This window comes from Calonectris borealis, chromosome 8 (assembly GCF_964195595.1).
Source record: "Calonectris borealis chromosome 8, bCalBor7.hap1.2, whole genome shotgun sequence".
Classification (NCBI taxonomy): domain Eukaryota; kingdom Metazoa; phylum Chordata; class Aves; order Procellariiformes; family Procellariidae; genus Calonectris; species Calonectris borealis.
The window spans coordinates 34,827,205-34,846,844 of NC_134319.1; the positions used below are offsets into that span (position 1 = coordinate 34,827,205).

The 19,640-nt window shown below is 38.4% G+C and overlaps 1 protein-coding gene across 1 annotated transcript in view; it reads left to right on the forward strand.

Annotated features, from left to right (window-relative positions):
• HMCN1 (hemicentin 1) overlaps window positions 1-19,640 on the forward strand; it is a 202,959-nt gene that overhangs the window by 73,508 nt on the left and 109,811 nt on the right. The window contains exons 12-20 of the mRNA XM_075157015.1: window positions 9,398-9,539; window positions 9,964-10,091; window positions 10,828-10,941; window positions 12,151-12,309; window positions 12,603-12,797; window positions 13,757-13,855; window positions 15,368-15,495; window positions 17,537-17,681; window positions 19,229-19,341. Coding sequence (XP_075013116.1) covers window positions 9,398-9,539; window positions 9,964-10,091; window positions 10,828-10,941; window positions 12,151-12,309; window positions 12,603-12,797; window positions 13,757-13,855; window positions 15,368-15,495; window positions 17,537-17,681; window positions 19,229-19,341 — 1,223 coding nt within the window. The remainder of the gene's footprint in view (window positions 1-9,397; window positions 9,540-9,963; window positions 10,092-10,827; window positions 10,942-12,150; window positions 12,310-12,602; window positions 12,798-13,756; window positions 13,856-15,367; window positions 15,496-17,536; window positions 17,682-19,228; window positions 19,342-19,640) is intronic.

Genomic DNA, 19,640 nt, shown 5'->3' on the forward strand with positions numbered 1-19,640 from the left:
TATTGAGTGCTATGACCAACTTAAAGTACAGGCTCATCTTTGGACCTTGTTAAATGGTGACTGGATGGTGTGAATTGCTCGAGTCCTCCCAACAGATTGGTGTTATATGTAACATAAATGAATTTGTAAGGGCATTTGCTACTTTTTAAGGGCGTTGGCTACTTTTTCAGATGCTTCATGTAATGTATCAGAAGCCTGGAGGAGCAAATCGCAGCTGTGTGAGGCTAGAGATTGGCCAGGAGTGTGAAACTTGATGATCCTATAAACTTTTCAGGGAAACTCCATAAGCATGTAAACTTTCTCTTCCAGTTTGTTACAGTCTTGTAGGCAAAATATGAGTTTGCTATATGCATATTTATCAGGCTGAATTAATATGGAGTATTTTGGTAGCTTGGTGTTTTGTTCCTGACGTTTTCATATACATAAGTAATATTGATTTGGGGGATGGATTTTGAGGAATTTAGGCGCTTTTTTTTTAACTGAAACAGTGTGTGTGGTGAAGAGATTGATTTGTCGTGGTTATTTTGTTTCCTTACCCCTCCAAGAATTTCAGATACAGAATCAAAACTCAGATCCCCGAAACTTGGGTGATGCTAAGTGTGTGATTTTATGGTAGTCTTGGCTTTGCGTGTTTTCTGGTGTGAGTAAGTAAGAGTAGACAATGAAGCACTTCTTTTAATAGTGGCAACTGTCTTTTGCCTCTACAACACAGCTGTATAGTATGTAGAAACTTTTACAGCTTTTGCTTGTGTTTATGTTGGTGATTAGTAGAGATGTTTGAGTTTAGTAATCTCAGCATATGATGAATTCCAGCAGTAGATGAGCAAAAAGTGAGGCAACACTGAACATTTGTCTTATTGGGAGCCATCTAAGGTAGTGAAGTGCCAGCTGCTGTGCACTGAGCTCTTTGATGAACAGCATAGCATGCAGGTCAGCGTACTATTCTGATGTATTTCTTTATCTGAATCTACAGGTAGAATAAAATCATACAGTCATACATGCTGTAGTTACTGTTCTGTCCATAGCACGGTGGGTTTCCTTTACCTGCTTATTTGCTGAATATTTAAAAATGTTTACACGCCTGTCTGGTATCACCATCAAAACTGAAAGGCATTTTTAGCATCTGCTTACAAGTAGCACTGTTAAATAATTCAGAGTGATCTATGCTAGCAGCTAAGTGCTAGAAGCACCTAAGCTGCACCTGCAAGAAATAAGCATACATACTATGTGTTCCGCCTGCCCACATAAGAAAAAAAGTGTGTGTTTGACTTTGGGCATTGCTGTAATAAGACTGCTAAGTGACCTTTTGTCAGGCCAACACGTGACAAGAGTACTGTCTCTTACTGTATAAACGGAGTCAACTATATTAGATGCGCAGCGGGGGAAGGCAGGACCTATTAGCCTGACAAGATGCAAGCGTGCTGTCTACTGCAGGGAACTGACGTGGACACTTACCAGCCAACTAATAGCTTGAAATCCAGGTTGAAAAAAAAATTGCCCCGGAGACAATGTATGTGACTCGGTTCAACCAAAGCAGTGGTAATGCTCAGGTACATCCCAGACAAGGAGCAGAAACCAGAACTGAATGAACACAATAGGACTCTCAGCATCAACGTGCTTACATCTGGAATAATTCCAGGAAAAAGACTGCCTAGATGGACAAAGGGTAGATTACCTCCTTGGCATAACCCAGTGCTCTGTTCCCTGAATTTCCTCTGCTCTTTTCTCTGAAAAGAGATAATACAGAAATGAACATCTTAATACATTCACTTAGATACATGGATACACACTGTAATAATGGGCAAGGAGAAATTTGTTATACTGTACTGAGTTCTTTAAACATGGAGAAAACAAGAAAGGAAATAGTATTGAAGCATTACTGCATTACTTGCTATTTCAAATTTAGAAAGTTAATTAAATACAAGGTGTCTGTCCTAAAGAATGAAAAGCAGTTTAGTGCCTTCTTTTTTTCTTTCTAGGCTGTTACTTGGAACTGTCTGAGAAGATGAGTGGATATTTTTTCCAGGCTGCATATTCTAAAGTTACTGCCTCAAATCTGTTATCAGTGTGGCACTTCCACCCCTGTTAGAGCAGGAAGTAAAACAGTTGAACTCTCGGCAATATTCTTTGATGTAAAAGACAGTATTCTTTGAAAGAAAGAGAGCTGAATCAGTATGTATGGGCCTGCTAGGTGCTAATTATCATTCACAGCAGGCTCAATGATAGTCATCAAACTGTTTTTCAGAAACTAGCCTCTTGGACAGGAAATGCAGGTTAGCAGAAGGGTCAGGAATTGCCTGAGCAGCCTCTCTGGTGTTCTCTGCCACCCGAGAAAATTAACGAGTATCCCCGAGTTCATTTGTCTTCTCCACACAGCTGCCGTTTGCAAGAGGTTCTTTTCTACATTTGGTGAAAGGGAACTAATGGGGAAAAAATTGTTATTAGAAAAATCACTCTTACGGCCTGATTTAATGAGTTGGCCTGAATTTGTTATTTGGAAGGTTTCTTTTGATAATATTCTCTGAGTGAGATCCTCTACAGATCAGTACAAAAACAGGACAAACAAAGCTCTCTCATCCAGCTAGAAATATCTTTACATTTTCTGTGTCTTTCAGATAACTTGTCACGAATTCAACTAAAGTGATGATTAAGCTTTTGTAATTTTTTTATAGTATTCAGATTATGCATCATAGGAAGAGTTCTTACTCCAAAGAATTTAAGTCCTAACTTGATGAAAGATAAAGTATTAGGGTAATAAATAAAACAGGAAATCAGTGTCATGCATCTTAATTTCTGTGATTTGATTTCTTGCTCGTTATTTTCTTGCTGCTTTCTCACCAAAAATGTAGGCCTTTAGAAGGATTTTGAAGAGGAGTTTTGGAGGAGTGGAACCATAACATGTTTAGAAATCAGTACTTCTAGATGTCTTCTGACCTACCCAAGCCTCTGGTTCAAGGCAATATACCATGCGGATCTCTTGGAAACTAGCTTCTTGCAGGATATTTGATCTCTGTTACTGCAACAGTTAATAAAAAGCACAAGGAAATAATTAATTAAACTATCAAGTATTGTACTTGTAGCAGTAAGAAAGGTGTTGGATTGGCGACCCTTCCAGAAGGGCTGTGTGCAGTCCTTGGTAATGCATAGGAGCATAAACAAGTTCATCTTACATTTCAATAAAGTGAACTGTGTCTCTGTCACGTGAGGATGGTGACACATCCCCTGAGAAGAACCCACTAAGTTCCAGAGGTCAAAGTCCCCTATTTCACTTTCTGCAAATACTGGTTTTCCAAGATGATGTTTCTTTATCTGCAGCCTGTCAGCGCTACTCTGGTGGAGCAAGAAGCCTGACTTTTTCATCTGTAAAGGTGTTCACCAAGTGGTTTTTCCTGAGTCTACCAACTTCTAGGGCTGAGTACAAACCCGGGACAGGGACATGAGGAGGAAGGAACCCATCTCCTTTCCTTCTGCAGGTCTTTCTCCTGCAAGGAGGTCATTGTAAAGGCCAGGCATGTTGTATGTATGGTGTCAAATGCTTTCTTTATGGCCTCTTGTTCACAGCTGGTGAATACTTACCATGCGCTTAATTTTTTCTGATAGAGTCTGCGTGTGGTCAGTGAATGCCAAGTTACAAGGAAGTGCAGGGAGGTTATGAAAAACAACTTTGGTGAGAAGACTCTTTGATTGTAGTGCATAACTGCATGTCTTTTGGAAAGTAGTTCTTCTGGCTGCAGAGAGAATGGGTGTTCCTTCCCCTGTTGTCTTTCACAGCATGCTTTCTTAGTGCTGGGCTGGATGCTGCATAGTATATCACAGCAGACCGGCTTGTTCTATCCTGCGGTAGCAGAGAGTGCCCTTGGTGTTGGTGAAATTGCAGCTTGTGCATACTCCCAGCTGAACAATAAGAAGATCCCAATAATGCTCCCCCTCTCACCCTATAGAAGTTAAATTTGTGCTTGGAAGCTTCGTGGAGAGTCTCACAGAAGCAAGCATGAATGCTACTGCTGTGTATCTTTTACCTGAGCTAATCCATAAGCAGTTATGGAAGCAGATGTTTCCGTGGTTTGTTGTGCAGCGTCGCCTTTGCGGAGTGCCAGGGCAAGGGATGATGCAGGACGGCACACCCTGTGCTTCTGCATGGTCGAGGGTGGATTGGGAGGGAGATCAGTGGGAACTTGGCAGCTAAGTGAGACGGCTGGCAAGTGAGTGAAGCAAGATAATAACATCCAAAGACAATATTCCTTTTTAATTAGGTTCACTTGGTTGATGCCAAAAGTACAGATGAATGTGACTGGGTGATTAATGCTGAAGGCTACTTTTTGTTTATCCCTATTGAATGTTTTGATCCTTATTTATGCTGTAAGAAATCTGTTCTCAGCTTGCTATTCAAACAGGAGCCTTTGTCAGTTTTTCTGTTTATGTGCAATTTTTCTTCTACACTTCTTTCATTTGGCTTGTGAACAAAAGTATAAAATTGAATTGAATATTAATTCCAATGCATATTGCTAAAACGTGATTTAAACTTAATAGAAATCAGATGAATGGAGAGGATTCCTTTTGCGAATGTAGTGACATGGTATGTGTATTTGTGTTATTATTTCATAACATAGGATATAATGTGAATTCTGTGCCTGATCTGACATCAAAGTGGAAATCTACGCTCTGGGAGGAATTCTTCAGTATCTGCATAACCCCAGTCTTCTGTCTCACTTACTGACATATGTTAATAGCTATAATAATAGGAGAGTTGGATATTTTTCCCTCCCTGCGCCTTCTCAGTATGCACTCTTGACACTAACATAACGTAGGTTTTTAGACAGTTTGAGATCAAAGCCATTTACTTCCATTTATATGTTTCCACATGGAAAAACTAAGGCATGTCCATAAAACTCGCAGTAACACAAGAATTTGTAGACATTCACTGTGGTCACGCAGGACTTCAGCCTGAAGAGAATTAATTTTTCACACCATCGCTACAATTCCTGTATTAATAAAGGCAGGGCTTTTTGATAAGCATCTGCTCCTGCAGTATCTTGGTAGTTAGAAACCCAAGTAGGTCAATTCAGACCCTTTTAATTGATGCTAACAAGAATGAGTTGTAACTACAGAGAACTGCTAGACTGGACAGAGGGATGGGGCTCCATATATTCACTGCCAGTATCTGTGTGTATGTAGGAGGGTCTGGGTCTTTACTGTAAGGTCTTGAAGTGAAATTTTACAAAAATCAAACCCTTGTAAAAATTTGCAACAAGCATGTGCAAACTGCTGCAGTGGTGGAATTCTTACATAGTGTTTTTTTGATCTAGATACATTTTAATTGTTGTTCTTATTTAGCCTTGTTAATGCATTACTTGTCAGGTGAATAGGTTGAGTCATTCAGTTTTCCAAAAATGCTCTTCTTGTAAAAGGCAAGAAAGAATCTTGAGGGTGCTGCACAAGAATATTAATACATGGTTCAGTCAAACATCATCTGCAGGGTGGCTTTTGGGGAAAAGTTTTGTTAAAAAAGGAAAAAAAAGCATGTAGAAAGTAGTGAAAAATCATAGGCAATGTTTGGTTTTTTACTAATAAAGAGTGATAAGAGGTTTTTTATGTGGTATGAAATAAAAATTTGGTATTTGCTGTCCCTTTTTCATGCTAAGTTTAACTGCTTCAGATGGTTTTAATGAATATTAGGGCCAAAGATGGTTACAAGTGTGAGTGCTACAGACCCTGAAATCTTCGCACCAACCTTCTTTCTCTTCAGAAGCTTTACACATGATCTATGTTGTTTAAAAGGTTTTATTCTACAGCCTTGAATGGGGTTGGCTCCTGCTGCCCATGTACCAAATACAAAGAACAAAGCAAAAGAAATCAAATTAACCTGTCATACAAGAAAGCCCGTTCTGCGTGCCTGCCTGGTTGTTGGCCTTTGAGCAAGAAAACGAGATGGTTATTAGTGGCGAATGTGGCCTCACTGATACTCAAGCTATCAGCTAAAATTACAGCTGTGTATATTGAATTTTTTCAATTCATTTCATAGAATCAATGTTAAATACAAATATTTCTTCCATCTTTTTCTGCTTACCTGATAATATCATTGCGTGAAAATAATTGCATGGGCAATGGTGTGTTGCCAAAGCACAATGTGTAATTGCCATCTGAGACAAACAGTTTCCTAATATCAACATGAGAGGAGACCTTCCTGAAGACCAGAGCATGCAGAATATCTCCCAGTGTCTCTTGGCAGGATTTAAAACAAAATAAAAATAGCTGAGAAAGCTGTGCACATCATGAATCACTTGAGGACAGTTCTGTAACTTGCATCCATTTCTTCCCTCTCCCTGCCCCCTCGTATCTGGATTTAATCCTAGTACTTCTGGAACTATGGCTCTGCCTTCCTCTGGTGCCTTTCCTCAGGGAGCTCAGAGATTTCAGAGCTGTTATGAAACATGGGAAGGCCTTTTCAGGACCCTGCAGCTTTTTATTAAATGTACTCTACAAGTGAGAAACTAAGGAACTTGGGGAAGGTTAATGGACATAAATTTAAGAAAGGAAATGGTAAGGCATTACATGCATCTGTGTTTACAGTTTTGCAAGTGTGTGCAAATTAGTTGCTGTTTATTATTTAATCTATTCCTTGTCTTTGGCAGTATAGCTGTGTGGTTTTGCATACACTTTTACTTACGGATCTCAGAATCCTTTACAAGCTCACATATCTAATTAATGACTGAAAACAGAGTCATCAAGTCCTGGCAATAATAGTTCTGCTCCCCAGAGCACCAGGTGCCGTACTGCATCAAAAAGCCTTCCTCAAAACAGCAATTACGTTTCTCTTTGAAAGAGGAGTTTTATGTGCTTAATAAGGGTGTGCAGGTAAGTTTGCATGAAACACTAACATATGTGAATCAGTCATGAAACTCAAACACAAAACACAGTGCAAGTATTTTAAATAAAAGTGTACTAAAAAGTGAAATCAAAGTTATGTCCATGACTTGCATGCTAATGTTACTACTAATTATATTTCAAAACTACTTCTATTTTCCTTGGGAACCTTGCTCTCCTATTCAGTAAGATGTATTACGGGACAAACCATTCTATAGTAACTGTGATGGTGGCAAACAGTAAAACTTCTGATATCCATGGGACAGTCATGTACCCCCCTGCCTTGCAGCTGTAATGAGATGTAATTAGTCCATATTATGAAGTGAAGTTGGACCGGCAGAGGCACAGACACCTTGTTCAAGTTAGCAGGGTGTGACTTGATTGATGGTATCTATAGACTTCCCAGCCTGTTATTTCCCAAACCTATGCTACTCTTGATAAACGCTTTCCTGTAAAAGGTGAAGAGAGCTCCTGCTGTTCTTATCTGTGCTCTTAATTTGATGTTTAAGCATTTGAAAACCATTTAATTTCTCATTATCTCAGGTTTTCTATCAGTCACTAATTCCCTCTCATTAAGTCTGCTGAGATCATGGGGAGGAAGATTGTTTTCCAAGTTCTGTATTGTAATGCCATTTGCTTAAAAAGCTGCCGACTAAAACCCACGGCGTTTCTGCCCTGCAAGGAGGCAGAACCTGCCTCTCTTCTGTCCTAGAAGCAGCACAATCTTCTGCAGGGAGATTCTTCCTCCAGGCCAGAAACACTGTGGTTTTTAGTTAGCAGCTTTTTAGGCAAATGGTATTACAACACAGAACTTAGAAAATAATCTTCCTCCCCGCAATGATAGTGAAAAGGGCATGGTATTAATTCTTCCAGAAAGGCATTTGTAGTAGCACTCTGAATTGTTTCTGTTTGCATTATGACGGACTGAACTAGAAATATTTATGCTGCTCACCTGGAAGTTGCATAGCATCGCACCTTCATCTTGTTCTTGATGGATTATGCCACACATGCATAGACTGTGTGTACTGGCTCTTAGGCACATTTTTCCTTAGCAGCCATGAAAACATGTCAAATGTCACCTGAGTCTATAGGATGGTGTAATTCCCACTGAAGCTAATAAAAAAGAGCTATGCAGAGCAGCCCTAGATTCAAGATGCCTCTGTGAAACACGTATTTAGCCTCTTTTACTCTCCCAAAAGGGAGTGTTAGGCTTAGGTTTTTCATTCCATAGTTGCTAGTAAAAAGATCGGCTGCAGAGGAATACATGTTAATACAGTGTGTGATTAGCAAAAGGCAAAGCTCCTAAGATGAAGATTGATGCTACTGATCTAATAGCAGCCAGTTTTGTGCCGTAACGAATATGAAGTAGCAGCAGTTGGTACTACAAGTTGCTACTTTTTCATCCAGTAAGTGGTGTGGATCTTTTTCTTGCCTCTATAAGACAAAATCTTATGCGCTATAGAAGATGATGTCAGCTGCCACAGTGAATTATTTTGGTGGTCTTTTTTACTGAGGAAATCTGTCTAAGGATGTAAGTGAATGAGTTCAATGAAGTTCACCAATCACTTTTCTGGTGAAAATGCAGCTGAAAGCCATAACATCCATTGGCATTGTTAACACTGCAGATTCAGTTGTCTGCAACATGATTTTGCTGTTAATTTCTTTCGCTGTGTGTGCACATGCATCGTGACTTTTAGTTTCATCGTTCAGGTTATATTCTTACTGTTGGCCTGCCAGAAGGCTTGTGCTCGTTGGCTTTCATTTTTAGGAGTCTGCACAAATTTGACTCAAATTTGTCAAAATTCTCTCTGTTGCTGCCTCGCTGAGTTTTAAGCATGCATTAAAAATTCTAAGTTAGTTATTGCGTAATTATTGTGTTTGAATTGAATCCATGCGTAACCACTAATGCTTCCGTAGTTTCTATTCAAAATGATGACCTGGCACTACTTACTCTTATTTCAGCCTGACCCTGATGGATCATGTTGGTGAACTTTACTTGGTTCTGGCAGCTTTTTTTCAGAATTGGTGCCCACATTTGAGAGCTCCAAATTCTGCATCTCAGAACAAAGCGAACTGTGTAGGCATGTGAATTAATTCGGTCTCTGTACCCTGAATCCTGACTTCCTCACCTGACTTCCTCACTTTTATAAAGGCATGCATGTTTTATGCTGAGGAATTGGTAGACTGTGCTAGAGGAGGTGAGGAAACGAGTGGGCTCTGAGAAAGGATAGTTAATTCAAGAAATAGAAACTCTTTGAATAATGTTATAAGTAAAAGAGACTTCAAAGAACGTGTTGTCACCAGCCTGATTATATTTTAGTGCAGTCACTGACCTTACGATGCAATTCATGTGTGTCTGATGGTCGTTATCTGTGTTAAATTGAAGTAGTTATAGGAAAGCATTAATGTGACCTTTATTAAGACTGTTTCTCACTATACAGCTGTTTGAAAATGGGAATAAAGTGATGATTATCATCTATAAGTGTTTTCTAAATGGATCTTCTTAATTGCTGTTTTTAATTTCTTTTACTAGAACCACCTAGGGTTGTCATTTCACCTAAGAATCAGACTTTTACAGAAGGCTCTGAAGTATCTATCAGATGTTCTGCAACTGGTTATCCAAAGCCAACAGTAGTATGGACACACAACGATATGTTTATTATTGGTTCAAGCAGGTAGGGGTTATAGCTTTCTCTATTTACTTATATTTTTTTTCCTATGTGAGAAAGAAGTTTTGAAGAATGCCAAAATATTTGGTCTGTTTCTTCCACAGGAGTCTGAGTTTTGGAAATAGTACCTCAACCGTCGCTTTTATGACTCTCTAATTTCAATTTCCTCATCTCTAAAATAGAAATGCTTTGGTTCTCTTCTTCAGAAGGCTTTTTATGTCATTAATTGAAACGCTTTTCATAAAATGCATTGATATTCTCTGGTAGATATAATAATACTAATATTGTTGCTTATCATGAGAAAAAAACAGCAATAACTGTTTATAAACCATCTGGTCATGCTGCTGCTGTTGCTGCTTGGAGTGTGGATGTAGCCGTTGCTCTCTTTTCTTTAACTAATCATGTTGGTTGGTCCCCTGTGTGTTCCCAGGTATAGATTGACCCCAGAAGGCACCTTAATCATAAGAAAGGCAATTCCAAAAGATGCAGGAATTTATGGTTGCTTGGCAAGTAACTCAGCTGGGACAGAGAAACAGACGTCCACCCTTACATACATCGGTAAGTAAAAGAAACAATGTAGTGAAATTAAAAAAGCAAACTAATACATCATCAGGGAGAAGCTGTTAAAATTAGTAGAACCATGCAGAACATACTAGTAGAAATTTCAAAAAACTCAAAAAGATGTTGAACAGCTCACAAATGTCCCTTTTGTTTTCTGTTCAAATCTCTGAGTAGTATTGTTAGGTGATATTTGGGGCTTAATGTTTCTTCTTATGCTATTTTTAAGAAAAAAAACACCCTAAGCTTGGGTATTAAAGTGGGGTAGGCTTGCAAACCTGAGGGGGTCTTTGGAGAAGGAATCATGTTTCTGTAAATTCCTGTAGCGTGCTTAACACTGTGGAGTCCTAGTCCAAATTGTGTACTGTAAACACTACGTTATTATATTAATAGCAGACTACTAAAATTCTTGATGACCAACATCTGGCTGGAGCGGGAGAGAGACTCTGAATCTTTTTACTTTCTACATGATCAAACTCTTCCAATTCTTTCCTTAAATTACTGTATATTCTACATATGGTCCAGGTGCTCTGGACATTCCAGACTCTACTTTTTCCGTTTCCCAGTGTTTGTCTGTCACCTTACAGACATTTAAAAATTTTTAAAGCTTTCTGACTTTTAATGCAATTATTCTTCCATATAACAAGAGAAAATTAGAGTATTTTGTGGTTTCTATCTTAACAATGGTATATGCTTTGGATGAGGAACTCATTTTTTCTATATTGTTTCTTTTTAGAGGGTCCAACCTTGACCATAGTTCAAAGTGAAATTCTGGTTGCTCTTGGAGACACAACTGTTATGGAGTGTAAAACAACTGGAATCCCACATCCCCAGGTTAAATGGTTCAAAGGTGCACTTATTACTTTGTGTTTGATTTATTTACTTTAGCAGTAATATTTAGAGCAATCATCCTGAAGTGACTTCATTTTCTCAAAAGCTTTATGTAGTATTCAGCTGGTGACTGACCTTTGAAATTCTCTAAATCTAGAAGATACGGCATTTGACCATTAGGGCATAAATTCTTGCTCTTGTTTAAATACAACGGATGAACATACTGTAACATAATTAACAAGAAAAAGCAGAGCCTCTTGCCTACTTGAATAATGTTCTTTTTTTCTGTCAGAAAATGTTGAGCTATACACTACAAAAATTGCAAAATATTTTTCTATTTTTCCCATTGGATGTTTGCTCGAATTCCTTTGCAACACCTAGGGAATTTTATTTGTTCCTTTGGAATCTCAGAGGTATCTGCTACAGTTTCGTAAGTAGTGAGGCAGGATGTTGGGTATCACAACTGCAGGAGTTTTCATAGAGTTAAATGGGAGTCAGGGAATCTTATGTCTCCAGGCTGAACATTCATTCTCAGAAAAAGCAGTTGGCGCCTGTGTGTGTGATTGTATAAGCCACCTGCCTGCTGATTTTCTGGAAAACCAGTAACCTTGTTTGGTGGATATTGCCAACAGGTAGCTTATCCAGTCCAATCTTTCATCTCTGACAGTGGCTGGAGGGAAGCACAAACCCCGTTCTGGTCTGTTTGCAAATAACCTTCCCTCAAAGGCAGCTACTTCTGAACTCACTGCAGTTAATGGTTGGCTTGTATTTTAAAGCAGGCTTTGATACTCATCCCAAAGAGTACGTGGGCCAATTCTGAGTGTTACACATTGGTATTGTGGCTCCTGCTGAGCTTGAGAGGTAGCAGAGCTGTTTTCTAGGTTTCGCCGAGTTCCCAACTTGGTGCAGAGCTGGCAGACAAGTGGCCACCACATGTAGTCTCTAACTTGGGAAGGAGAAGTACAGCCTGGCACACTGTCCTAATGCTGATCTCTGTCCAAAGCTCCTTGGGTTTGTGTTCCCCTTGTGAAACAAATAAATAAAAAGGGATTGTATCTAATGTAGTAATGAATTTTTCCACTCAGTTGAGTGGAAGTCAGAGTACTCATCTGCTAAATGAATACAGACACGTTGTGAACTAATCCCAAACTTGGACACTGTTTTGTTGGAATAATTTTGGTAAATACCCTGTCATATTTCAGTTACTTTTTTTTCTGTCTGGACTTAGGTGACTTAGAGCTGAGGGCATCAGCATTTCTCATTATTGATACTCATCGGGGTCTTTTGAAGATCCAGGAAACACAAGATCTGGATGCTGGTGACTATACCTGTGTGGCTACCAATGATGCAGGGAGAGCTTCTGGAAAGATAACTCTAGATGTTGGCTGTAAGTAGCTTGCAATAGCTTACAGTAAATACTGTAATTTCCCTGTTTCTGTATCTGGTCAATGGTGATCTGAACCTTTCTCACAAATACTTACAAGTCTGTGTGTGTGCTGGCTGCACAAAGCTGGCTGCTTTTGTTGCTAGAGCTGGGAATCTGTTGTTAGAAGAATAATTGTGCATAATGGGACATAAATTTATGCAGAATGCATAAATAGTGTAAGCAGAATGTTAATATGTTGCAACCCCAGTTCACTTTCTGTGTACTTTTTTTTTTTTTTTTTTTGTTGCCCCCAGCTCCTCCAGTTTTTACACAGGAACCCAGTGATGAATCTGCGGATATTGGCTCAAACATCACGCTGCCGTGCTATGTTCAGGGTTACCCAGAACCAAAAGTTAAATGGAGGCGGCTAAATGGTGCTTCCCTTTTCTCAAGACCATTCGCAGTTAGTTCCATCAGTCAACTCAGAACAGGAGCTCTATCTATTAATAGTAGGTAGACTGAACTTTTTAAAGAAAAGATTCCGGAAGGAAATATGACATATGCAATGGATTTAAGTTACTATACTACTTTATAAAGTTGTTAACTTTGTAAAAAGACTGTTTCTGGTACTGACTTCATTGCTTTTGACATGCAGTTCATTTTTGCATGAGTTTGTGAATTCAGTTGTGTTTGGTCATTGGCTTCACTCTTCGTCATAGAAATTATTACACCTTTGTTTAAATAAATATGGGTTATGTTCTCTGTTGATATTGAGGAGCCATGGATTTTCATTTTTTGGTGGTGGGTTTTTTTGTTTTCCCCTCTTTCTCTTTTTTCTGAGAGAAATGTTTCTAAACTCATTGTTTTAGGCAAGTCCTAACTTTGGTAATAACTAGGAATTCTGCAAGTGGCTTTGTGATTTCAGTTACTTGGAGCATTTCAATTGCCCATACACTAAGTGACGTTATTCTGTTTTCTTAATTAGCTCTTTTATTCCTTTCTAGACATAATCAGGTTGAGTGAAGTAATTTCCCTCTACTGTACGTACAATGCAGTAACTCATGTGTTATGTACTGCTAGGTGGGTGTCTCTTCCCATACAGACACACGTTGCTGTATGTAATAAGCAGTATTCCACAGTGAATGCACTACGTGATAGTGTGTGTACGTGTGGATATATAGCGTACTGCCATATATTATTTATGCACGTTAGTACATACTATATTAAAGTATATGCAATATATAAATTGATGAAAACCATCATATATATGTATATAATGCTTTTTTTACTCATGTGCTCATATAGACATTGCTTCTGTACTTGGTGACAGAGGGAAAGGAATGATCTGACCAAAAATGAATATTTGAAACTGGAAGATAAAAAGATAGGGTACCCATGTATTGCAGACTTTTCAGTATCACTTTAGATGCTGCAATCTGATCTTTTCTCTGCCTCCGCCTGCCCCCAGGTTTGTGGGTCAGTGATGAAGGAACTTATATCTGTGAGGCTGAGAACCAGTTTGGAAGGATTCAGTCACGACCAGCCGCGATCACAGTAACTGGACTGGGTAAGACTGGTTAACGTCAGTGACGACGGTGAAAGGAAAGACTGGCAGCATTTCAATACCTGGAATATACTGGAGGAGGCGATAGTTGGTGGTGTTTGTACAACAAATAGGATGTCTGTGGGTCATGTACATACACGGTGACTTATCTATATGCTTTTACCTATAAGCTATATTTACACATATGTAGTCACCCACACAAATTGAATCAGAAGACATTTACATGGAATATTGTAGTTTATTTCAGTGAATTTAGCATGTTAGAACATTGTCTTTTCTCTGGCTACATTAATTTGAATTAGTTCCGTCTACACTTTGTAACATGGACCTTAAAAAAGTGATTTATCCTGTCTTCTGTTTCTTATTCCTAAGTAAATTTATTAAGGAATGAAAAATCACCATAATGATGAATGCTAATGGTGGGGTTTCTACCATTTAATTAATCTTTTTTAAAAAAAAAAGCAGCAATAAGCTTGCTTAGGTCAATGTGTTGATATAACTGGGAAGGAATCTTAGTGATCCAAGAAGACAGTAAATGTCTAGCTTTGACAATAGCTGTGCTATTAAGGAGTTGTTTATTATCTCAGTTGGACAATTGGCAATAAAAGGAAAAATAATGCTATGGAATGTATACATTTGCGGGAGGATAAGAATGGAGTCCATCTGCCATCAAAGAAACCATTTGTTAACTTAAAACATGTGGTGGGAATCTGTAGTGCTAGTAGTATTTGATAGACAAGATGTTTTTACCTATTTAAAAGTGTTATTTAATCCCCATTATTTAAAATTAATTTACAAAGCATGTGCACAGGAGTGCTTTCTGTTGGCTCTTTACAGAGCATGCAGAATTTTCTGCTGGGCTCTTGACCTCTATCCTTTAAAATTTTATGCCCAAAGGCAATTACCACTTATTTTTTGTCCTTACCAAACCTGCTACTTTTGTTCTTCGGTATTTTGCCCAATGAGGAAAAATGATATATCAACCTGGTATCCAGGGGAACATGAGTTTTCAGGGAAATGCTGGATTGGATCCAATTTCAGCTGGACAATGTCTTCCATTTGCTGCCATTCCTTAGTCTTAGGATCATTGTACGTGTATTGCCCCACCTTCCTTTTCTCTCTTATGCTACCCCACACCATCATTTGTTTTTTTTTTTCTCCTGTCTGCATTGTTGACATTTCAGATACCAGAACCCCGTCTGGTATTTTTTTGTCTTAAAATCAAGTATGTTGGAACTTTGATGCGGTTTGTTAATGACTGCATTTTTTTTTTATCCCTTTTTTTTCCTTTCTATTTAAATCATATTGGAAATGTTATAGGAAAAAATATAGGAAAATCATGTAGGAAATGTTTCTTGCTCTATATTTGTGTAGTACCTTGCACAAGGAGATCTTTGTCTGAAGTGCTGCAAGTAGCATTAGTGACAGGACTAATAATAAAAATTCAGATGTAATACTTTACATGAATATATAAAAATTCCTAATAATTTCTTCTAATTCTTTCTTTTGTTCAAGTTAAACCTTTGATTGGAATAAGTCCAGCTACAGCCAATGTAATTGAGGGGCAGCAGCTCACTTTGCCATGTGTATTGCTTGCTGGAAACCCTATTCCAGACCGGAGGTGGATTAAAAACAGTATGGTGGTAAGACTGTTTTGTTTCCTGTAAGATTTATTGGCAGGAAAAATCTACAACTGACAGTTCAAGTCACAATAACAACTGGGTTTAATTTACAAAAGTTGATGTACAAATATACTGATAGATTTTATGCTTACAAAGGAAGATGCTTCACGCGATTGGACTGGCTCACTGGAAACAAGGATCCAGTGTCATCGAGGTGAATCACAGCAGACAACCGCCGCTCAGCAGGAGCTGCTTGCCTCCTCAGGAGAAGCCAGTTGGCTGTATCTGTAAGGCAGTAGTAGCTTCTGAGCTTCTGCAGGCGCTGTCATTCAGAGGACAGCCATTCCCACGAGAAATGATAGTTTATTACTGTTCAAAATATGAAAGTGGAGGTGAAGTGTGGCATCCAGACAGTTATGCCTCACTCTGATCACTGCCCACGCTAGGAAATTTCTAACTCTGAAGGAGAACAGGGAATAGGAGATGGTAGTGGGGGATGTGAACGTCTAGAAAAGAACTTAGAACCAAAGTATTTGTGAATTGTCCTTTCATCTTCTACTTTACTTACTTTCAAAGCAGTTTTATGCATTCTTTTTAGCTCCTGAATTTCAGCCTTAGGCTCTGGATATAGGAATGCTAGTGCAATATCCCACCAGAATGACGAAAGTGCTGGAATTTAAACCCTGGTAACTGAAAAGTGTTTCTTTTTCCCTATTTTTTAAAAACAAAGATACCAGAAAATTTCTGTAGATCTAGGGTTTTTTAACATCATGACTTTTAATGTTGCTGATGGGATGAGATAAATGTCAGCAGCCCTGTACCATGTACTCCTTTCACAGTGGTGCACTGCACAGAGCATGAGAGCTTGTATGTTTTCTTTCCCCCTTGAGAGCATACCATTGCCAATTTGTAACTCCTGCAGACAGAACGGTGGTGTAGACACCATGCCTAGGTCAGCTGTCTGAGTGAAGTTTCGTTTCTTTAATCGTAGCCAAATTACAGACTTTAACATCCCTATGAAGCCCTGCTTTTTATCTTGCTTGCTAATTTCTCCCTAAAGCCCTTTCTCCATAGCTGTAATTAAAAAATGATAGCAATTTTTTTTATTTATTGTCACCAAGCAGAACCCTGGCGCTACTTGATCCTTTGCTTGCTAGAGTTCTCTGCTCAGTTTTTGAATTACTAGGAATCATTAGACTTTTCTTTAGACTGTGTAAGTACAAGTAGCACAGGCTGTGACTTCTGTGAGAAACACTGGCAGGATCCTCCTTGCTGAGGTGCTAATTCCTCTGTGTAGTAGTGCTAGTTTCCTGTAATTGTAAGTTCGCAGCAAAAGCTACACTCCAAGGAAAGTGTTGGAGTAAGTTATATTTAGAGAAGAATGCAGCTTTTTCTGAGCATGGCATGACTGGAAAAATTTTACATTCTAACAACCTTTCTGTAAGGCAAGTCTGTGTTGCTGAGCTCATTGATGGTTTTTTTTTTTTCTGTTGTTGCTGTGGGGTATATAACTTTTAAAAAATTACTCTTCTTTTGTTAAAGTTGTAACTTTTCATATCTTTCACAATGGTATGTTTCAGAGCTGATCTCTTCTACTTGATGGATATGGCAAGTTAGAAGGTTTTGATAACTGTAAAAAAAAAAAAGGATCTGTTTGTGGAAGAACAACAAGTCATTGCAGTCATGGAGACCTGATTTATGATCAAATTGGGTTACTGGAATAACCAATAAAAAATACAGTAAAATAATTCAGCTAAGTTTGTTTTTGCTTCAGTGCACGATTATAAGCGTGAGTGGCAGTTCTGCATTTGCTGTGGCAGAGCAGAGTTGCCGTCGCAGATCTTAATCTCACTCTAGCAGTACATATGAGGTGCTGCCAAAATTCTTATTTAAAATTAGCTTTTTATGAAAGATGGAAGGTAGGAAAAGCTCTAGTAAAATTCTCCAGGAACATACAATTTTTAAGAATGTGGAATAATCAAGTAAAGCCACGCTGCATCCCAAAGTAAATATTATCAACAAGTATTTTCTTCACTAAAACATGACATCACTCTCTCGGCAGCTCGTTCCCAATCCCTACATTAACGTTCGCAGTGATGGAAGCCTGCACCTTGAAAGAGTTCGGCTGCAGGATGGCGGCGATTATACCTGCATGGCAAGTAATGTTGCTGGGACAAGCAACAAAACTACTACTGTTAATGTGTATGGTAAGGAACACTGTCTTGTTGCTTTTGTGCTGAATGCAAGATGCGAGTGCATTTCTAACTAACTAACTGGAGCTCTCACTAGAGCTTTTTTGTTACAGTTGTACTAATTTCTCAAATTTCCTCTTTTGTAATGATGTTACTTTGTAAAGTGACGTGGTGGGAAATTGGATCCACTGCACAGGAAAGAACTGAACGATTGAGACTGTTTTTAAAATAAAACAAAAATAACACCATTTTGTGATCGTAAAAGATCCTCATTTTTAAACATCTACAAAGGTTGGGCTGTGCAGTCTTCATCTCTAGCTTTATTAACAAAACAGATGCAAGTGGAAGTTTACTGGAAAACCACAAAAAGCACTGTTTGGGGGTTTTGTAACTGATATAAGGAAGCACAACTCATGGGAGAATTAGAATTAAAATGAATTATGAGTTTGGCAAAATATGTTTGGTTTTTTGGTTTGGTGTCCCCCCTCCTTTTTTTTTCTTTAATTAAAACATACCAAAATTACACTGACAGCAAGACAAAGTGTTAGCATCGTGGTAACCCATCTGTATTTCAGCTGAAGATACTTGTATTAACTCTGTGTGGGGTCACAGCCACTTCATGGTTTATAGCCTGAAACTTTCTCATGTGTTAAATTAATCATGGGAGATTTATTTTAAGCTTCACTGAAGATGCTGGAACATCCTTTTATGTTAAGAATAGCTATTATTTTTTAATACAGGCAAGTACTCAGTGTCTGATAAGGTCTTCCACGTCAACACGAGTTTTTGGAATATTTCAGAACTTGAGAACAGAAAGGAATACATTTGTATGTTGTTAGAAGGATCTAGTTTTTGCTATTATAGCCTTAAATCTGATATTCTTTTTTCTGTTGTTAATTCAAAACCAGCTCAGTTAAGTAGGGGAGCTGGGGTTCTTGTTGTCTCTTGTTACTGACTTTGTGAAGTGATCTGGTATTTTTATTCAAGTTCATCTAACAGTCAGTCCCTGCAGAAACTATCACTGCAGTTAGAACAACTTTGTAGCATTTATAACAAACATTAAATAATGTTGGAGTGTGATCAGTTCTTCACTCGCATATCTGCTCTGTTCAAAATGTTGTCCATTGATGGAAATTGATTCACACCAAAAATGCTGAACCCATTCTTGTGAAAGGTACTGTATAGATTGAATCACGTACGGTATTGTTTCGGGAAGCCTGGCCTAAAATGTTGTCAGAAGATATTGTGACAAAGACTTTCTGAAATGACTGCAATCAGCTATGTGAAATACCTAGAGATAGTCTAAAACTAATCTTATGATCAATCTATGACTGACATGCTTTGTAATGAACAGGTATTTATTCTGTCATGAAAGACTGAAGAGTGGAGGAGAACGTGGCTGGTCATTGTCAATATTAGGGTTCAGAGAAGAGGCTGAAAATTCCCAAATTCCCTGCTGCCTGTATGAAGTAGTAATTGAATATAAGGATTTTATTGTAAGAGTTGTGCCATGGTTTGAAATCTGTCTTCTGCATGTGTTTAATATTTGCATTTATTTTTAGTTCTGCCTGTTATTCAGCATGGACAGCAGATATTTAGCACCATTGAAGGAATTCCAGTAACATTACCATGCAAAGCAAGTGGAGTTCCTAAGCCATCTATTGTCTGGTCCAAGGTAATTTCTCATCTTTGGGCTGTTCATGGTGAAAGATGAATTGAACACGTCATTTAGTTGTCATAAAAACTATATGCAGGAAACATGGCCAAAAGCCTGAGTTGTGAGGGACCTGGAAATCTCTATTTATTCATATCTGCTTTTGTTTCTCAGAGCAGTGCTTTCTGGCTGTGGTCCAGCCATAGATCAACGTTCTGTTCTTTGGAAGGGCTTTGGTTATTGCTGTATCTTTTTTTTTTTTTAACACTTTGGAAATTGTTCATATTCCTGCTGTGAGTTGATAATTTGAGATTAGGCAA